General features: G+C 34.1%; 3 protein-coding genes across 3 annotated transcripts; 1 reads left to right on the top strand and 2 right to left on the bottom strand.

The window, feature by feature from the left end:
* Positions 1-782: 782 nt before the first annotated feature.
* Positions 783-3,899, bottom strand: LOC111306718 (malate dehydrogenase-like). Its single transcript, XM_022904535.2, has 7 exons — positions 3,763-3,899; positions 3,088-3,246; positions 2,790-2,965; positions 2,060-2,337; positions 1,829-1,964; positions 1,629-1,740; positions 783-1,160 (listed from the first exon to the last, which is right to left on the bottom strand). Exons 1-7 carry the CDS (start codon positions 3,803-3,805, stop codon positions 1,066-1,068), a joined length of 999 nt encoding a protein of 332 aa, XP_022760270.1. The 5' UTR covers positions 3,806-3,899; the 3' UTR covers positions 783-1,065.
* Positions 3,900-5,118: 1,219 nt separating this feature from the next.
* On the top strand, positions 5,119-9,324 carry LOC111306719 (pre-mRNA-splicing factor SLU7-like). The gene is made up of 9 exons (XM_022904536.2): positions 5,119-5,282; positions 5,387-5,663; positions 6,477-6,923; positions 7,047-7,182; positions 7,287-7,586; positions 8,176-8,392; positions 8,722-8,825; positions 8,912-8,980; positions 9,090-9,324. Exons 1-9 carry the CDS (start codon positions 5,267-5,269, stop codon positions 9,165-9,167), a joined length of 1,644 nt encoding a protein of 547 aa, XP_022760271.1. The 5' UTR covers positions 5,119-5,266; the 3' UTR covers positions 9,168-9,324.
* Positions 9,325-9,778: 454 nt separating this feature from the next.
* On the bottom strand, positions 9,779-10,705 carry LOC111306720 (uncharacterized). Its single transcript, XM_022904538.2, has one exon. The coding sequence runs from the start codon at positions 10,572-10,574 to the stop codon at positions 9,972-9,974; it is 603 nt and encodes a 200-aa protein (XP_022760273.1). The 5' UTR covers positions 10,575-10,705; the 3' UTR covers positions 9,779-9,971.
* Positions 10,706-14,466: the final 3,761 nt, after the last annotated feature.

A 14,466-nucleotide genomic window follows, 5' to 3' on the forward strand; every position in this document is an offset into this window, starting at 1 on the left:
ACATAACTTAACTAAACCCAAAATTCATTCCGTTCTTATTTTTGAACTATCTGATCTTGAAATAAAGGCACGTTTGATTTCAATCTTAAAATTTCCGGCAGCCATAAATGACTGAACAATGAAGGTGGTAGTTCTTAGTTTTTACAGTGCTTAATTATCATTTGGTTTAACAGCGAAAAAGCCCAATATGCCTTCATCCCTCCATAATGTGCCAGTAGGGAATGTTAAACAATCAGCCAGTGTGGACAAGAATCTCAACATCTTAACGTTACAGGTAAGCCAAATTAAGAATATATCAAAACAATTTGGATGCCGTTCAACATTTTTTTTTTTTTAATAAGAGAGCATTTGAATAAACCATTACTAAATCGAGCATTCTTTTGGTTGCTTTTGGTTCCGTTTCAGCGCCTAGGTAGTGCATCGTCACCTTGACAGATCTCATACACCTTGACAATGGCTTAAACGGACAACTTTACATACCTTAATGATCCAGAAAGCATCTGCTAAATCCATCAATTTAACTAGCAAGCCAACACGGATAAGAAATCTTTATTCCATTGCTCGGCATTTTGCAACCTTTCTTACCTTTAACATCGATCGATATGATCACAACTTCCCTGGTTGAAAATTTGCAACTATAGCTCTCAAAATATTCTTATCCCTGAAAATATAACATAATAATGAAGCATATGCCCATAATCGGCAGGCTATGTCAAAGGAAAACCAAATGTTCAATGCAGTCTAGGAATTGTTACTAAAACACCACGAGAAAACTCCAGATATTCGAAGTAACCAGGCACATTAGACGTGACCAAAATCACGACTTTAATATGGACGACAACAGTCTTCCTTATCCGTTTAAAATTGAAGCTAAAATCCGGGATTAGTAATAAAAACCCCAAATCCCCACAGCAACATGTGAAATGATGTAAGATCCAGGGAGGCAGCTTCCCCATCATTAACAGTTCATCTAGATTTTAAAAAGGCTTTTATTCAAAACTGCAGCTACCCTAACTAAGGCAAGCCACTCGTCTTTCAAACACACTAAAGAAATGATGAATGCATTCATGAGAGGCAGGAGTATGCTAATTCCTTCTCCTCACTGAGCTCTGCTCCAGTCAAGTCCAACTTCTTCCTTGAGAATTCATCAATAGCTAGCCCTGAGACCAAAAAAAAAAAAAAAGAACAGAAAAAAGTGATTAAAATGTTCTAATTAGAATATTCTTGAAGAAAGGGCTGCAATGGGCAAGAGAGAACTGCTGATCCACATTGGTACCAGAACTTATCCAAACTTCCTAAGAAAATAGATGCAGAGATTAAATAGCATAACTACAATATGATTTCAACTAAAGGGGACAAATCAACTAAAAGGGACAATACTTCAGCAACAAGTGAAGTAATGACATATGCTTTTGGAAAATTAAGAAAAAGGAAACAACTTTTTCTTCCCTTTGGGGGTTCAAAAGGTGTTGGAGGGAAGGGTAGGGAAAGTAGGTGAGGCACAGAGGAAGTGAGTCCGATGATTAAAAGGATCAATATCTAGTTATTCTTATTGGTTAAACCATGCTAACATAAGACAACCAACAATTAAGACAATAAAATGGGATCATATTTAGCTGTATTCTTACCTTGGACAATTTTCCAGTCTCCATTGTGACAAGTTACAGGGAAGGAATAAATAAGCCCAGATGGTACATTGTATGAACCATCAGAGTACACCCCCATGGAAACCCATGTGCCCTACGGGTGCAACCAAATGAGAAAAAAAAATTGAGATCGTGACTATATTAAATATCATTAAAAATAACACATTAACAACATTGCCAACCTCTGGAGTTCCAAGGACCCAATCACGAATGTGATCACAAGCTGCACTAGCAGCAGATAGTGCACTTGAGAGTTTCCTAGCTTTGATGATTGCAGCACCACGTTGTTGAACAGTGGTTATGAATTCTCCATTCAACCTTTATTGAGAATAATATCAAAACAATGCTTCAAAAATCTCAGTTCAAATAAATCTATTTCATTAGATAATCATTTATTTTACTATTTTCTTTACCATCCATCATCCTTCACAAGCTCACGAACAGGCTTTTCCCCAGATGGAGTCTTAACACTTGCATGATTGACATCAGGATACTGAGTTGATGAATGATTACCCCAAATAATCGCATTTTTAACATCAGAAACTTGGACATTTAGTCTCTCTGAAATTTGACCTAATGCCCTGTTATGATCCAGCCTTGTCAAGCAGGTAATGTTCTTTGCAGGGATTGAGGGTGCAAATTCCTTCAGGATCAATGCATTGGTGTTGGCAGGGTTAGCAACAACCAGAACCTGAAACAAACAGAAAGAACATGAGAGCAGAAGAGGGAAAACAGTTCATGAAATCTTAATCTATAAACTTAGTAACTTTTGAGGGCCCTAAAAGCAGATAAGGTCAAAGGGAACGTGAAACCTTAATCTATAAACTTAGCAACTTTTGAGGGCCATCGACGATTATATAAATGTCATTGCATAATGGAGAGAATGCAAATTCATTTTATTGAAACAATTTTAAGATGTTACAAAAACATTTGATTGTCCACTCTTGCCCAATCAGTAACAAATAAAGCTTCAGAATTTCAACAAATTATTTTGCCCTCATCTATATTGGTGGAAAAGAACAGCGTTTTAACAATATTCATATATTTTATGCAAGAAAAGTAAAAGTTGAAAATGCAAACTGAAATATTTCATTTCATCGGTTATCAAAAAGCTAGAACTTTCATGTTGACACATTTTCTCACCTTGCAGTTAGGAGCTGCATGCTGTTCCAAGGCGGAAGCCTGGGACTTGTAAATTGACACATTCTTTGACATAACATCTTTCCTTTCCATTCCTTCCTTCCTTGGGAAACCACCAACCATAACTGCAACGTTGACTCCAGTGCAAGCCTCAACAACATCAGTTGTAGCAACAACACCTGACAAAAAGAATAGGTTAGATCCCATAACCATACATCATTTTCATACAAATTTGGAAAATAGAATCCATAACCATAATACACCTCAACATCATTCATACTTTGTCAATAAACATATATACCTTTTAGAAGAGGGAACGCTGCATCCACCAACTCCATTTTGACTCCATTCAAAGCCTCTGCTGCAGGAGGGATATCAAGCATGTGAAGGATCACAGGCTGGTCAGAACCCAACATGACTCCCCTAGCAATCATTGGTACAAGAGCATACCCAATTTGTCCTGCGAACACAACCACAACATTTATCCAACAAATCTTTTGGGGAAAAAAAATGCAAAGCAGTAAGTCTGAGCTTCGAGCACGAATCAAAAACGCATATTCCGTTACCGACTATGGAGGAAATAGAGTATACTTTTTTAATTTATTTATGATCGTAGCAAATCAATATATTCATTTTTCAAACTAGCATGAAATTAAAAAAATTTCAAAATTTCAAAACACAACTTCCATCATTTAACAAATAAACTTTCATAAATACTAGTTGAGCTACTAAGCTTAGATTTTTCATGGCGGATTAAAATACTTTTCACTAAAATCCTAACCCTAGATCAATTATTTCTAAATCCAAACAATAACCAGTCCAATCTAAACATCCGAAATGAAACAGTTGAAGTCTAGTTCATGATTCACAAGATCTGAAAACAGAGATCGGATTCATCCAATGAAAATAACTAGATCTGACGATTAGGTTTGAGCTAAGAAATGTCAAGGATCTGATTGCGGGAATACAACAGTACCTGCAGCTCCAGTAACAAGAACGCGAACTAGTTCCTTTGCCATTGATGATCGAAGAAGAACAAAAACGATGTCGTTGGGCGAGAGTTGAGTTAGAGAGTGAGCTGAAGACTTGGAGTCGAGATAGAGACAACAGAGCAGGAAACGCTAGTAATAGGAGATATTTATGTGCCAGGGAAATGGTGATAAAATCAAGGGCCGTATCTGAGATTTGAAAACTGTTTGAGACGCCGTCGTTTTGGAGGTTAGAGAATATATGCCGTCCAGATGCGGACAACAATATGTGGAGCCAAATGTCGTATGGGAAGTGGGCCACCTGACGACGAGTATCATGCTTGATGGAAGGTCAGCTCTCTGAATTTAATTTCAAAAAAAATTAAAGTACGTTTCAACAAAAAGTTTGTTAGGCCAAAATTATTGCCACAAATGTCAAATACTCAACCAGATATTTTTTGAAATTATTTTTGTTAATTCAAATTTTAAATTTTATATAATGTGTTAAAATATTAAATTTTAAATCACAATGATTCAATTTTCTATAGATTCAAATATCAAAAGAAAATTTTAATTTTTTTCATATGAAAAGGTTTGGAGATGAGAAATACTGAATAGTTAAAAAAAAAAATCAAATGGGAAATGTTTAATATGAAATATTAAAATTTTTTATATGAAAATAATACAATTTTTTTTAAGAAAAAAAGAAATATGATTTACTATTTTCTTTTTTTTACCACTTTCCTTTTTAAATAAACTTCAAATCAAATACTTAATTTGAAAATTTGAAAGTATGGAAACATTTTCCAACATTATTTTTTTAATCAAATCTGTTTGTTGAGTGCTAAATTTTTCTAACAATTTCAAATTAAAAAAAAAAAAAATTAAAGTTTCAAGGCTTTGGGCTAAAATTACTACGCTTCAAAGCCAGGCTTACTTGTAAAGACCACGCCCAGTGGGAAATTCGTCATCAAATTATGGGCTATTCCAGGTTTGGACTCCAATTTACTTGCCTAAACTTGGCTTCGATGCTTCTAGAGTGAAGCTTATTTTTATCAAATATTGTTTTAAATCTTTAACTTATGTAATTTCATATCTTTATATTTAAACATTTTATTTTTTATTTATTATATTATTAAATGTTATGTTATATTATATATAAGTTTGGATGTGAATAAAACAATATAAAACAAATTTTTTTAGTGGATGCAAAAATCGAATCGGAGCACCCAATGTGAGGAGGTTACTGTAAAACTTAAAAGCCTCATTCGGGTTCGGGTTGGAAATCGAATCGGTTTTTGTCCAATATTGGTTTATTATATATAAAAATTATAAATAGTGGGGATATAGCAGTATCAATAATCAATTATTAAAAGGGAAAACCGGCTAATCCATCACCCTTTTCTTCGATTTGGGTACCCTGGGCGCCAAATCAACAACACTTACCCGATTGAATTGGTGAAATTTGATCTCCAAATCCTTAATTTCCGCTGAGATTTTCTTGATTCGACCATGGCGACTGCATCAGGTACATTCTATATTCCCTCCCCCCAATTTCATCTTTCTGTTTCTTTCGATACCAAAAAAAAAAAAAGAGAGACCTTTACTTATAAATTTTATTGGGAATTTCAGTGGCATTTAAATCGAGGGAGGATCACCGGAAGCAACTAGAATTAGAAGAAGCTCGAAAAGCGGGGCTTGCACCGGCTGAAGTCGATGAAGATGGAAAAGAAATTAACCCTCATATTCCCCAGTATATGTCTTCAGCACCTTGGTATCTTAATGCTGAGAGACCGAGTTTAAAGCATCAAAGGAAATGGAAATCCGATCCCAATTACACCAAATCTTGGTACGATAGAGGTGCAAAGATATTTCAGGCAGATAAATATCGAAAAGGAGCCTGTGAAAAGTAAGTAAACCTTCTGTTTCTTCGTTCCTTTATGGTACTCCTTACCTGGTCGCCTATCTATGGATGCCTTGTTTTGCGTGTTAATGGTGCTTTTAGATTATAGACCCAAGTATACGTGCAAATTCTTTCTTTATTGCGCGTTTGATTGATATTAACAATTTGGTGTAAGAAGGAATTAGAATTCTGACTGATAGAGATGGATTCTTGGCTAATGTGAACCTAAAATTGTTGGTACAAATCTAGTGCAGTATAATTTGGTACCTTTTATTATTTCTTTGAAATTTCCTCTTTACTCTACAAGAATAGGGTCACATTTTTAAAGCTGTCCATTTAATAGCTTTGTGTTAACTATAGATTTGGAAGCCTTCAAATAGATGTTTAGTTATCCCACTTATTTAATTTCTCCTGTATTAGTCTCCTGTATTAGTCTATTTATTAATGATTAAATTTGTCAAGGTGCTGAGATGAAATGCATTTGTACATGTTTAATACCTAACTGGATAGGGCAAGATTCCAGTGATCAGACTTTTCACTGCCCCATCAGGCATTAGCGGGGTTGTGTTAACTAGATAAAAATTCCTATATTTTCTTTCAAACACAAAGGTTCAATTTTAGCCATACATCATTGGAGGAAGCTTATTAATTGATCAGGTTGAAAGTCGGAGCTTAACTCTGTAGCCTATGCCCTCTATGATTGTTATATGGTAATGAATAGTTTAGATGACCATACTTGTTTCTTTTACCCGTGCCCTTATACTGCAAACTCTGATTACTCCATAGTTCATAATTGATGAATTCTACTTCTTTTTATAGCTGTGGAGCAATGACACATGATGCAAAGTCATGCATGGAGAGGCCTCGTAGAAAGGGGGCAAAATGGACAAACATGCACATTGCACCTGATGAAAAGATAGAGACCTTTGAACTGGATTATGAAGGCAAGCGGGATCGATGGAATGGTTATGACGCATCTACATATGCTCGTGTCATTGAAAGGTATGAGGCAAGGGATGAGGCTAGAAGGAAGTATCTGAAAGAACAGCAACTGAAAAAGTTAGAGCAGAAAAATAATAAAAATGAGGGAGAGGGAGAGGGAGAGGGAGAGGGAGAGGGAGAGGTTAGTGATGAAGATGATGAAGATGATGAAGATGATGCTCTGAAGGTTGATGAAGCTAAGGTTGATGAGAGCAAACAAATGGACTTTGCTAAGGTGGAGAAGCGTGTACGTACCACTGGTGGAGGGAGCACGGGTACTGTCAGGTATATCTATTATACCAACCCTTAGCTGTATCTATTTTTTTACTTATGTTGGTTTTTAAGGAACAAAATTTCTTCTCTGCAAATATAAAACAATTATTCTTCATATTTGCCTTTTTCTTTTAGGAATTTGCGTATTCGAGAAGACACAGCAAAATATCTTTTGAATCTTGATGTCAATTCTGCCTATTATGATCCCAAAACTCGAGCTATGCGTGAAGATCCTCTTCCTGATGCTGACCCTAATGAGAAGTTTTATGAAGTGAGTATAGTGCAAAAATTTTTTCCTTTAATTTCTTTTGTATTTATGTGCCTTAAAGTTAATTAAATTATGCAATTCTGACTGGTTCATTTGTTACTTTGCAGGGTGATAATCAATATAGAATGAGTGGGCAAGCTTTGGAGTTTAAGCATCTCAATATTCATGCATGGGAAGCATTTGATAAAGGTCAAGATATTCATATGCAGGCTGCTCCATCTCAAGCTGAACTCCTCTTCAGGAATTATAAGGTCATCAAAGAGAAGTTGAAATCAAAGACCAAAGATACCATCATGGAAAAGTATGGCAATGCAGCAACAGAAGAAGAGATGCCAATGGAGCTTCTTTTGGGACAAAGTGAGAGGCAGGTTGAATATGATCGAGCTGGCAGAGTTATAAAGGGAATGGTATGTATGAAACTAACTTTCTGCTTATTCTAGTTAGTTCTTGGTTTTCCCTTTCTGTTGTTTCATTCGTAAGGATTTCTTATATATAATTCCAATATCTTCACATATGCCGATGTTGATTGCCTCATCTTTTCTCTGCTCTGTCAAGGAAAAAATTCAAAATACCTACATTAAACATTTGGTGTCAACTGTTTTGGTCTTTTGCATTTCTTGCTAAAGGGTTCGTGATTTCTTTACACACCTGGTAATGCTAGGATTGCAGGCCAATAGATGACAACTGTATTGAGTGGTTAAGAGCTTTAAAAGTGAGAGATTTCTGGAAAATATTGGGAATACATGTCACTCTTGGTCTGGTGTTCATCTTCTTTCCATGATTAAAGTTATACAGAGTTTTGTTTCTGACTTGTCTGAAATAAGATTTTCAAGTGTAATGAAAACTATTAAGTGCTTCTATCTAGGTTTATCAAGTTGTATGAGAGTACTATTTTAGTTCTAATTTATGTTTTATTTTAAAAAAACTCTTTATTGAAAATTGAGTGCTTTCTAACGGTTCTATATTTTCATTTCTCCCTTCAAACTTTTTCTGTAGGAAACATCCCTTCCAAAAAGCAAGTATGAAGAAGATGTTTTCATCAATAACCACACAAGTGTTTGGGGTTCATGGTGGAAGGATCACCAATGGGGCTACAAATGTTGTAAGCAAATAATTCGAAACAGTTACTGTACTGGTGCTGCCGGGATTGAGGCTGCAGAAGCAGCAACAGACTTGATGAAGGCTAATATTGCACGTAAAGCATCCTCGGAAGGTGGGTTCTTCATAGTGTTTGCATGGATACTTCAAATTAATGCTTCAAGTTCAAGTCAAACTCATTCTTCTAGTGAAATGGTCTTTAAATTCATATCATATTATTGTTGCAAGTAATTTGGTTTACGTAAGTTCATCTAATAGAAGTTTAGATGGTGTCTAAATTCATCTAATAGAAGTCTAAATGGTGTTGCTAGCTTCTATCTTGTATCCCTGAAATTTAAGGAATTTGCTGTTTTATAGAACCATGATTTTCACTCTGAGTTTAGCACTTTCCTTGTTTTCAATCTTTGTATCTCTATTCTGATCAGATTGCCAACTTGAATGCAGATGCCCCTGCTCCTGCAGAGGAGAAGAAACTTGCTACTTGGGGAACTGAGGTTCCTGAGGACCTGGTTCTTGATGAAAAACTTCTCACTGAGGCTCTTAAGAAGGTAAATTTAGTGTATAATGTTACTTCTTTCCAATTGTGTACCCAAAAAAGACCTGAGCTTATTTTTATGCATGTTTTATCTGACAGGAAGATGAGAGGAGGAGAGAGGAGAAAGATGAAAGAAAGCGCAAGTATAATGTCAGATGGAATGACGAGGTAATGGTTTATTATCAAGCTAAATTCTCTAGATGTTCAGTACGTCTTTCAATTAAACATTTGTAGGGTTATTTTGTCATGTTACTAAATCATGTGATGCCTTTTGTAGGTTACTGCTGAGGAAATGGAGGCATATAGGATGAAAAAGATTCACCACGATGACCCCATGAAGGATTTCTTAAATTGAAAGCCAACTTAGATCCGCTGATAAGTGTAGAAAAAACAACATGGATAATGCTTCGTCATTGAGTTGTGATGAAAAATCATGTGTTTAATGTTTTGTTTGTATAATACAAGGTATTGCATAAGATTTCAATGACAAATATAGTCAGGTTTCTCATAAATCATGACCTACGATTTCCTTTGGCAGTGCAACCATTTAAAATTTTCAAGCTTTACTTTTGGTACGAATTACTCTGTAATGGGATCCTCACAACAAAAAGTTAATGTCTCAGCGGTTTAGAGTGTTAGCTTTAGGATCGAAGATTTATGCTCTCTCTCCAGTTTTTATCAAAAGCAAATTTAAACTACGTTGTTTTCATTATTGCATTGAGGAGAACGAAGCACGAAGCTTGTGAAAGGCATATGATTTGAATGCTGAAGAAAAAAATAGATGAAGTTCCATTTATTTATAAGCAAATGCACAATCAAAATATTTCATTGTATAATCCCCAAAGAGAAAATTAAGGGGAAATATCAAACTGTATATGTAGAAAGAAAAAGAACACAATCTGTACAAGACATCCCCTGTATATGTAGAAAGAAACGGAACACAATCTGCGCACAAACTTCACACAATTTTAATCCTAACCATACAAAGATCAAAACCCTTTTCTATAAAACAGAAACTCTGTTCACAGTTCACTCGTAAAATAAAGGGAAGGAAAAAAAGGATAACCAAAACCTGCAAAGCTCCAATATATATAGCTTTCATGTTTTGCATTTTAAAAACAACAAAACATGACAGCTAAAGATAATGAAAATGGATTGATCATGCACTTCGGGCCAACATCTCCTGGAAATCAAGATCACTTCTTTCTTTCTCAAGCTTCCTGTCTTCATGAAACTTGTTTATAAACTCATCTGCTCTTTCATCTACTCCCCTTAGATGGGGTGATTTCGCAACAATAGCCTTCCATGCATCTTCAATACTATAAATACTGCTCTCTTTTTCTTCTTCTTCTACTTCTACTTCTTTGCCTTTCCTTCGCAAAGCCTTGTCATCAGCCACTTCATTTCGTCTGCTTGTCTCAGCCTTTGGTTCGACATGTTTTGCTTGCATTGACATAGGTTCTGAATAGAGCTGGTCAATATATATAACTTCACGGTTCTTGAGCAGGCTTTGGTAGTGTTTGTAATGGTAGAGGTGGTTGTAGTTATACCGGCCAGGGCCGTTGGAGGAATACTTAGAAAGGAAGCGTTTCTTGAAGGGTGCAATGAGACGGATTGAGCAGAATTCAAGGAGACGATAAGTTGCTGCTTTGATCGAATTTCGGACGTGGAAATTGTGTAGTTTTGACTTGAGTTTTTTTGTGAAGCTGTTCCAGGCCTTTCTGGCTGGTTTCAGCCTCTTTGCCAGGTTCAAAGGAGGCATCAGATTGTTTAGTTTTGTATAAGAACTATGGCTTGTTTGAAAGCTGAGACTGACTCAGTTTTTGAAGTTGAAAGAAGATTTATACCGAAGACTTGCACAGGTAAGCAATCGATATTCTATGGAAGATCTTTGGTTCTCCTTTCTTCTAAATATTTTTTCTCGTTTGGGTGGCCTGAAATGCTCTTTCTTTTGCTTTATATTTGCTGGAATGCCACTTTTCAAATGTGGGAGCCAAAGAAATTGAGTTGGGGTAGGTTTCTTTAGAATGGCATAGCAGCAATTGTAGCAAAAAATGGATGCATTTTCTTGGTTAAGCAGTCTAACTTTCGGCAAACTAAGAGGCCAGACTTGGGCCGCAATCTTGGGTCCCAAGTTTTCGTGAATGTTGGTTGAAAGCAACATCTTTTAAAACCGCACTAATTCTCTTCTTGTTTAGTGGAATCCCACCTTTAATTTCGATGGTTTTGTGGGCTCCAGTTTCCGTGGAGTAATAGGTAATGACTTTATCTTTTCTATAATCTCTTCCAATTTTACTCGAGCAAGGTATGAAACTGGATATATGGATGTAAACACTAGTTTTCAAGAAATTCTTCCTTAGCTAATATTTTATCAGATATGATTTTTGCATAGTTATTGAAAATTAAATATCGATTAAAAATGAATTTTGATCATTCTGACATTTGGAAATAGAGTTATAAAAAAGTTTAACTAGAGCTAACTGATCCAATTTTTGAAGTTTCCCCTGGTGGAAGCAACATGATACCTTGTTTGATTTGATAATCATTGGTAAACCTTTTCTAATTCATGGTCAAAAAAGGCAAGATTGTTTAATCAGAGGGTTTGAAAAAGTTATTAGCATTTTCCACTAGCCATTCTTCATTTTTTTAACCACTAATGCAAACGATTAAGAGTAAAAGATTTCCATAATCATCTTTGCTGCCGTAAGCGATTAATCAACTCCCCTCTGCTATGAACTGCCTGATATTTTTTTAATAGCACTACGCCAATAATTCACAATTAGATAAGGTAATGGATAACACAATATAGATATTCTGCTTGGACTACGAATTTAATTTACAACTATTAACTTATATTGAATTTACATATTGTCCGTTGATAGTAAAAATTCAAATTAAGTCTTGGAAACAAAACTTTTTAGGACATTTGATGGGATAGATAAGCTCCTGCTTTTTTTTTTGAATGACCATTGCAAACTTAGGTTAGTAAGTTTATTCATTTATAATTAAATAAAATGACCCACAATTGGTAGTTGTTGATCCAAATTCAAAATACCCATTATAGGTTAGCTCCTCTTAGGTTCAGCTCTGTACTCAAGTAGCCGGCATTCAAGCAACATCTGTTTTCCACTGATATGAAATAATGGAGTACTGAAGTTTAGAAAATGGCACCCTAAAATTATAGGCACAGCCAATTTTTTGATGTTAACCGAGGCTTGACAAAGTCCTTCCAGGTCCACACCACGTGTGATGTCTGCTGTGCTAATTTCATTTCTTTGTTTATAAATGGCTAGGGAACGTAGACTTGCCTTTCCAACTTGTAAAGATTGCTAATAACTTGTCGCTTTTGCAAAGGAAAAGGCAAATAACACTGGTTCTCTTTCAAGCTTTGCTTTACAGCTCATAGAAAAATCTGACCCGTTTCCCTCATTTTCCTTCCGGGATTGGAAATCCATCCTGTTTAATCCTTTCTCCACAAAAATGTAGGTGATTTTATTTGATAATTACCTTTGAGATTATTTGATCCTTCAATTTTAACTTTTTTTTTCGATTAATCAAATGGTAATCTACACAAGAGGGACAATTTTCTTCTAGAAAAGGTGAAGACTGACATTTAGAACATTAATCGAAATGATAAAACATGAAAAGCCATCAAACACATACGACATTGGTACCTCTATTTTTTTGTAACTAGTGTATACCACAACCTAGGAAAATAAAATTAGTCATTTACCTTATGTTTGGTACGAGGGAAAGAGAAAAGAAGGACAGAAAAACAATTTTTTTTCTCTCGTTTCTTCATTTTATTTCCTTTCTTTTCTATCAAATGTAACGTTATCCTTCTAAGTCTTCGTTATCAGTAGAAAAAACCAATTAGAATTTGTTGATTTGGTATAGGATTTATTAGATATTTATGTTGTATGGCAGTAGGAGTGTAGGAGAAACATGTTCTTGCAATTACATATTCTCAAAAAAAAAAAAAAAAAAAAGCCACAAATTTTCAGTTCGAAAGCCCATAATGATCCCTTACTACAAGTTTCTATTGCAAATCAATGAGGCTATTATGGGTTGGACTTTGAGCAGAAAATTCATTGCTGAAATAGTGGTCTAAAGTTGAGTTTAGATTGATAGTCATAACTCTAGCCTTCTCAAATTATGCCTTTTTTTTTTTTCATTTGCAAATAATTAATAAGAAAGGGAGATCCCTTTTTAAAATTGTACAAGATGGCATTTATTTGTATTGAGGTGAAAAAAAAAAGAAAAAAAATTAAAAATTGATTTGAAATGTAATATATGATTTAATTTGGATTGATTTTTTTATTTAATTTAGATTAAATTTGAATATTAAATATATATATATATTAAATTATAATTGAATTTCAAATTAAAACGTAAAAATTGAAAAAAAAATCTAACCGAATTTAATTATATATTTTTTATAATTTTTATATATCTTTTAAATTTTTATAAAATAAAAATAATAATTTTATATTAAAATTTACTTAAATATATTAAAATTTTAAAACAATAAAAAATAACACATAACAAGTAATAAATTTATCACATGTCAATATGCTATTTTTTAGAGATAGTTTTTATATATAAGATATAGATTTGAATTTTAAAGCAAAATTATTCGAAAATCAGAGAATAATAGAAAGATTGAAATCGTGGGGAAAAGATACGATCAGGTAGCAGTGCAGGCTACGGATATAACAATAATAATAGGGAGTAGGCCCGTAGGTTGATATCATAAGTTTCAGGCGTTTTGAACTTTGGGATGCAAGGCATACTATTATTGGAATAAATATTCGAACTTTACTCAAAAATAAAAATAAATCATTGTTTTTTTTTTTTTTTTTTTATAAGAAGGCAAAGCCAAAACGTGACATGATTTCGGAAGCTAGAGAAGAAAATGTGAGTAAATTCACATTGTTAAAATAACATTCTCTGTAATATTTTTTTCATCCAATTCATCTTAAATTTTAAATATATTCTATTAATTATATTTATTGGACTAAAAGCTTTCAATTCAATCACACCAACGAAAGCGAAATCAAATAATAAATCAAACACACAAAAAATAATAATTTAACGTGATTCGATCCAATCAACCTATGTCCACAGATAAAAAACAAAATCTACTAGTTATAGAAAATTACAAACATACATCAAATCATCAACTTCATTCAACAATCAATACTCATAAGACATTCTCAATCTCCTCTAGTCCTATGGAGTATTCTTAACCAAAACAAACATAAATCCAAACCCTTGTGTACCCTTTCAACATAACTAAACACATACCCATATGCTCTCATACATCATACTTATGTAGACCCTCTCAGTCTCTTCTAGTCCACTCACAAACAAACATACACATCCATAAGACGTAAAATCACAATACTTATATGAGATGTCTATCCCATAAAACCCTATAACTCTCTTACATCTTTTTCTTATACCTAATCCTGTAGAGACTTCACATATTTATAACTATACAAACTTGTCCATTAAGAATCCCTCTCCTCTTAAAATTTTTTTTTTATAAGTTAAACTTGTCTATTAAGAATTTTTTTTCTTTTAGAATTATTTTCTTGCAAGTCAAACTTACTTATTAAGAATCACATTTCTCTTAGAATTCTTCTTTTGCA

The sequence above is a fragment of the Durio zibethinus genome, chromosome 22 (genome assembly GCF_047325235.1).
Source record: "Durio zibethinus cultivar Kanyao isolate XHJ-2024 chromosome 22, ASM4732523v1, whole genome shotgun sequence".
Classification (NCBI taxonomy): Eukaryota; Viridiplantae; Streptophyta; class Magnoliopsida; order Malvales; family Malvaceae; genus Durio; species Durio zibethinus.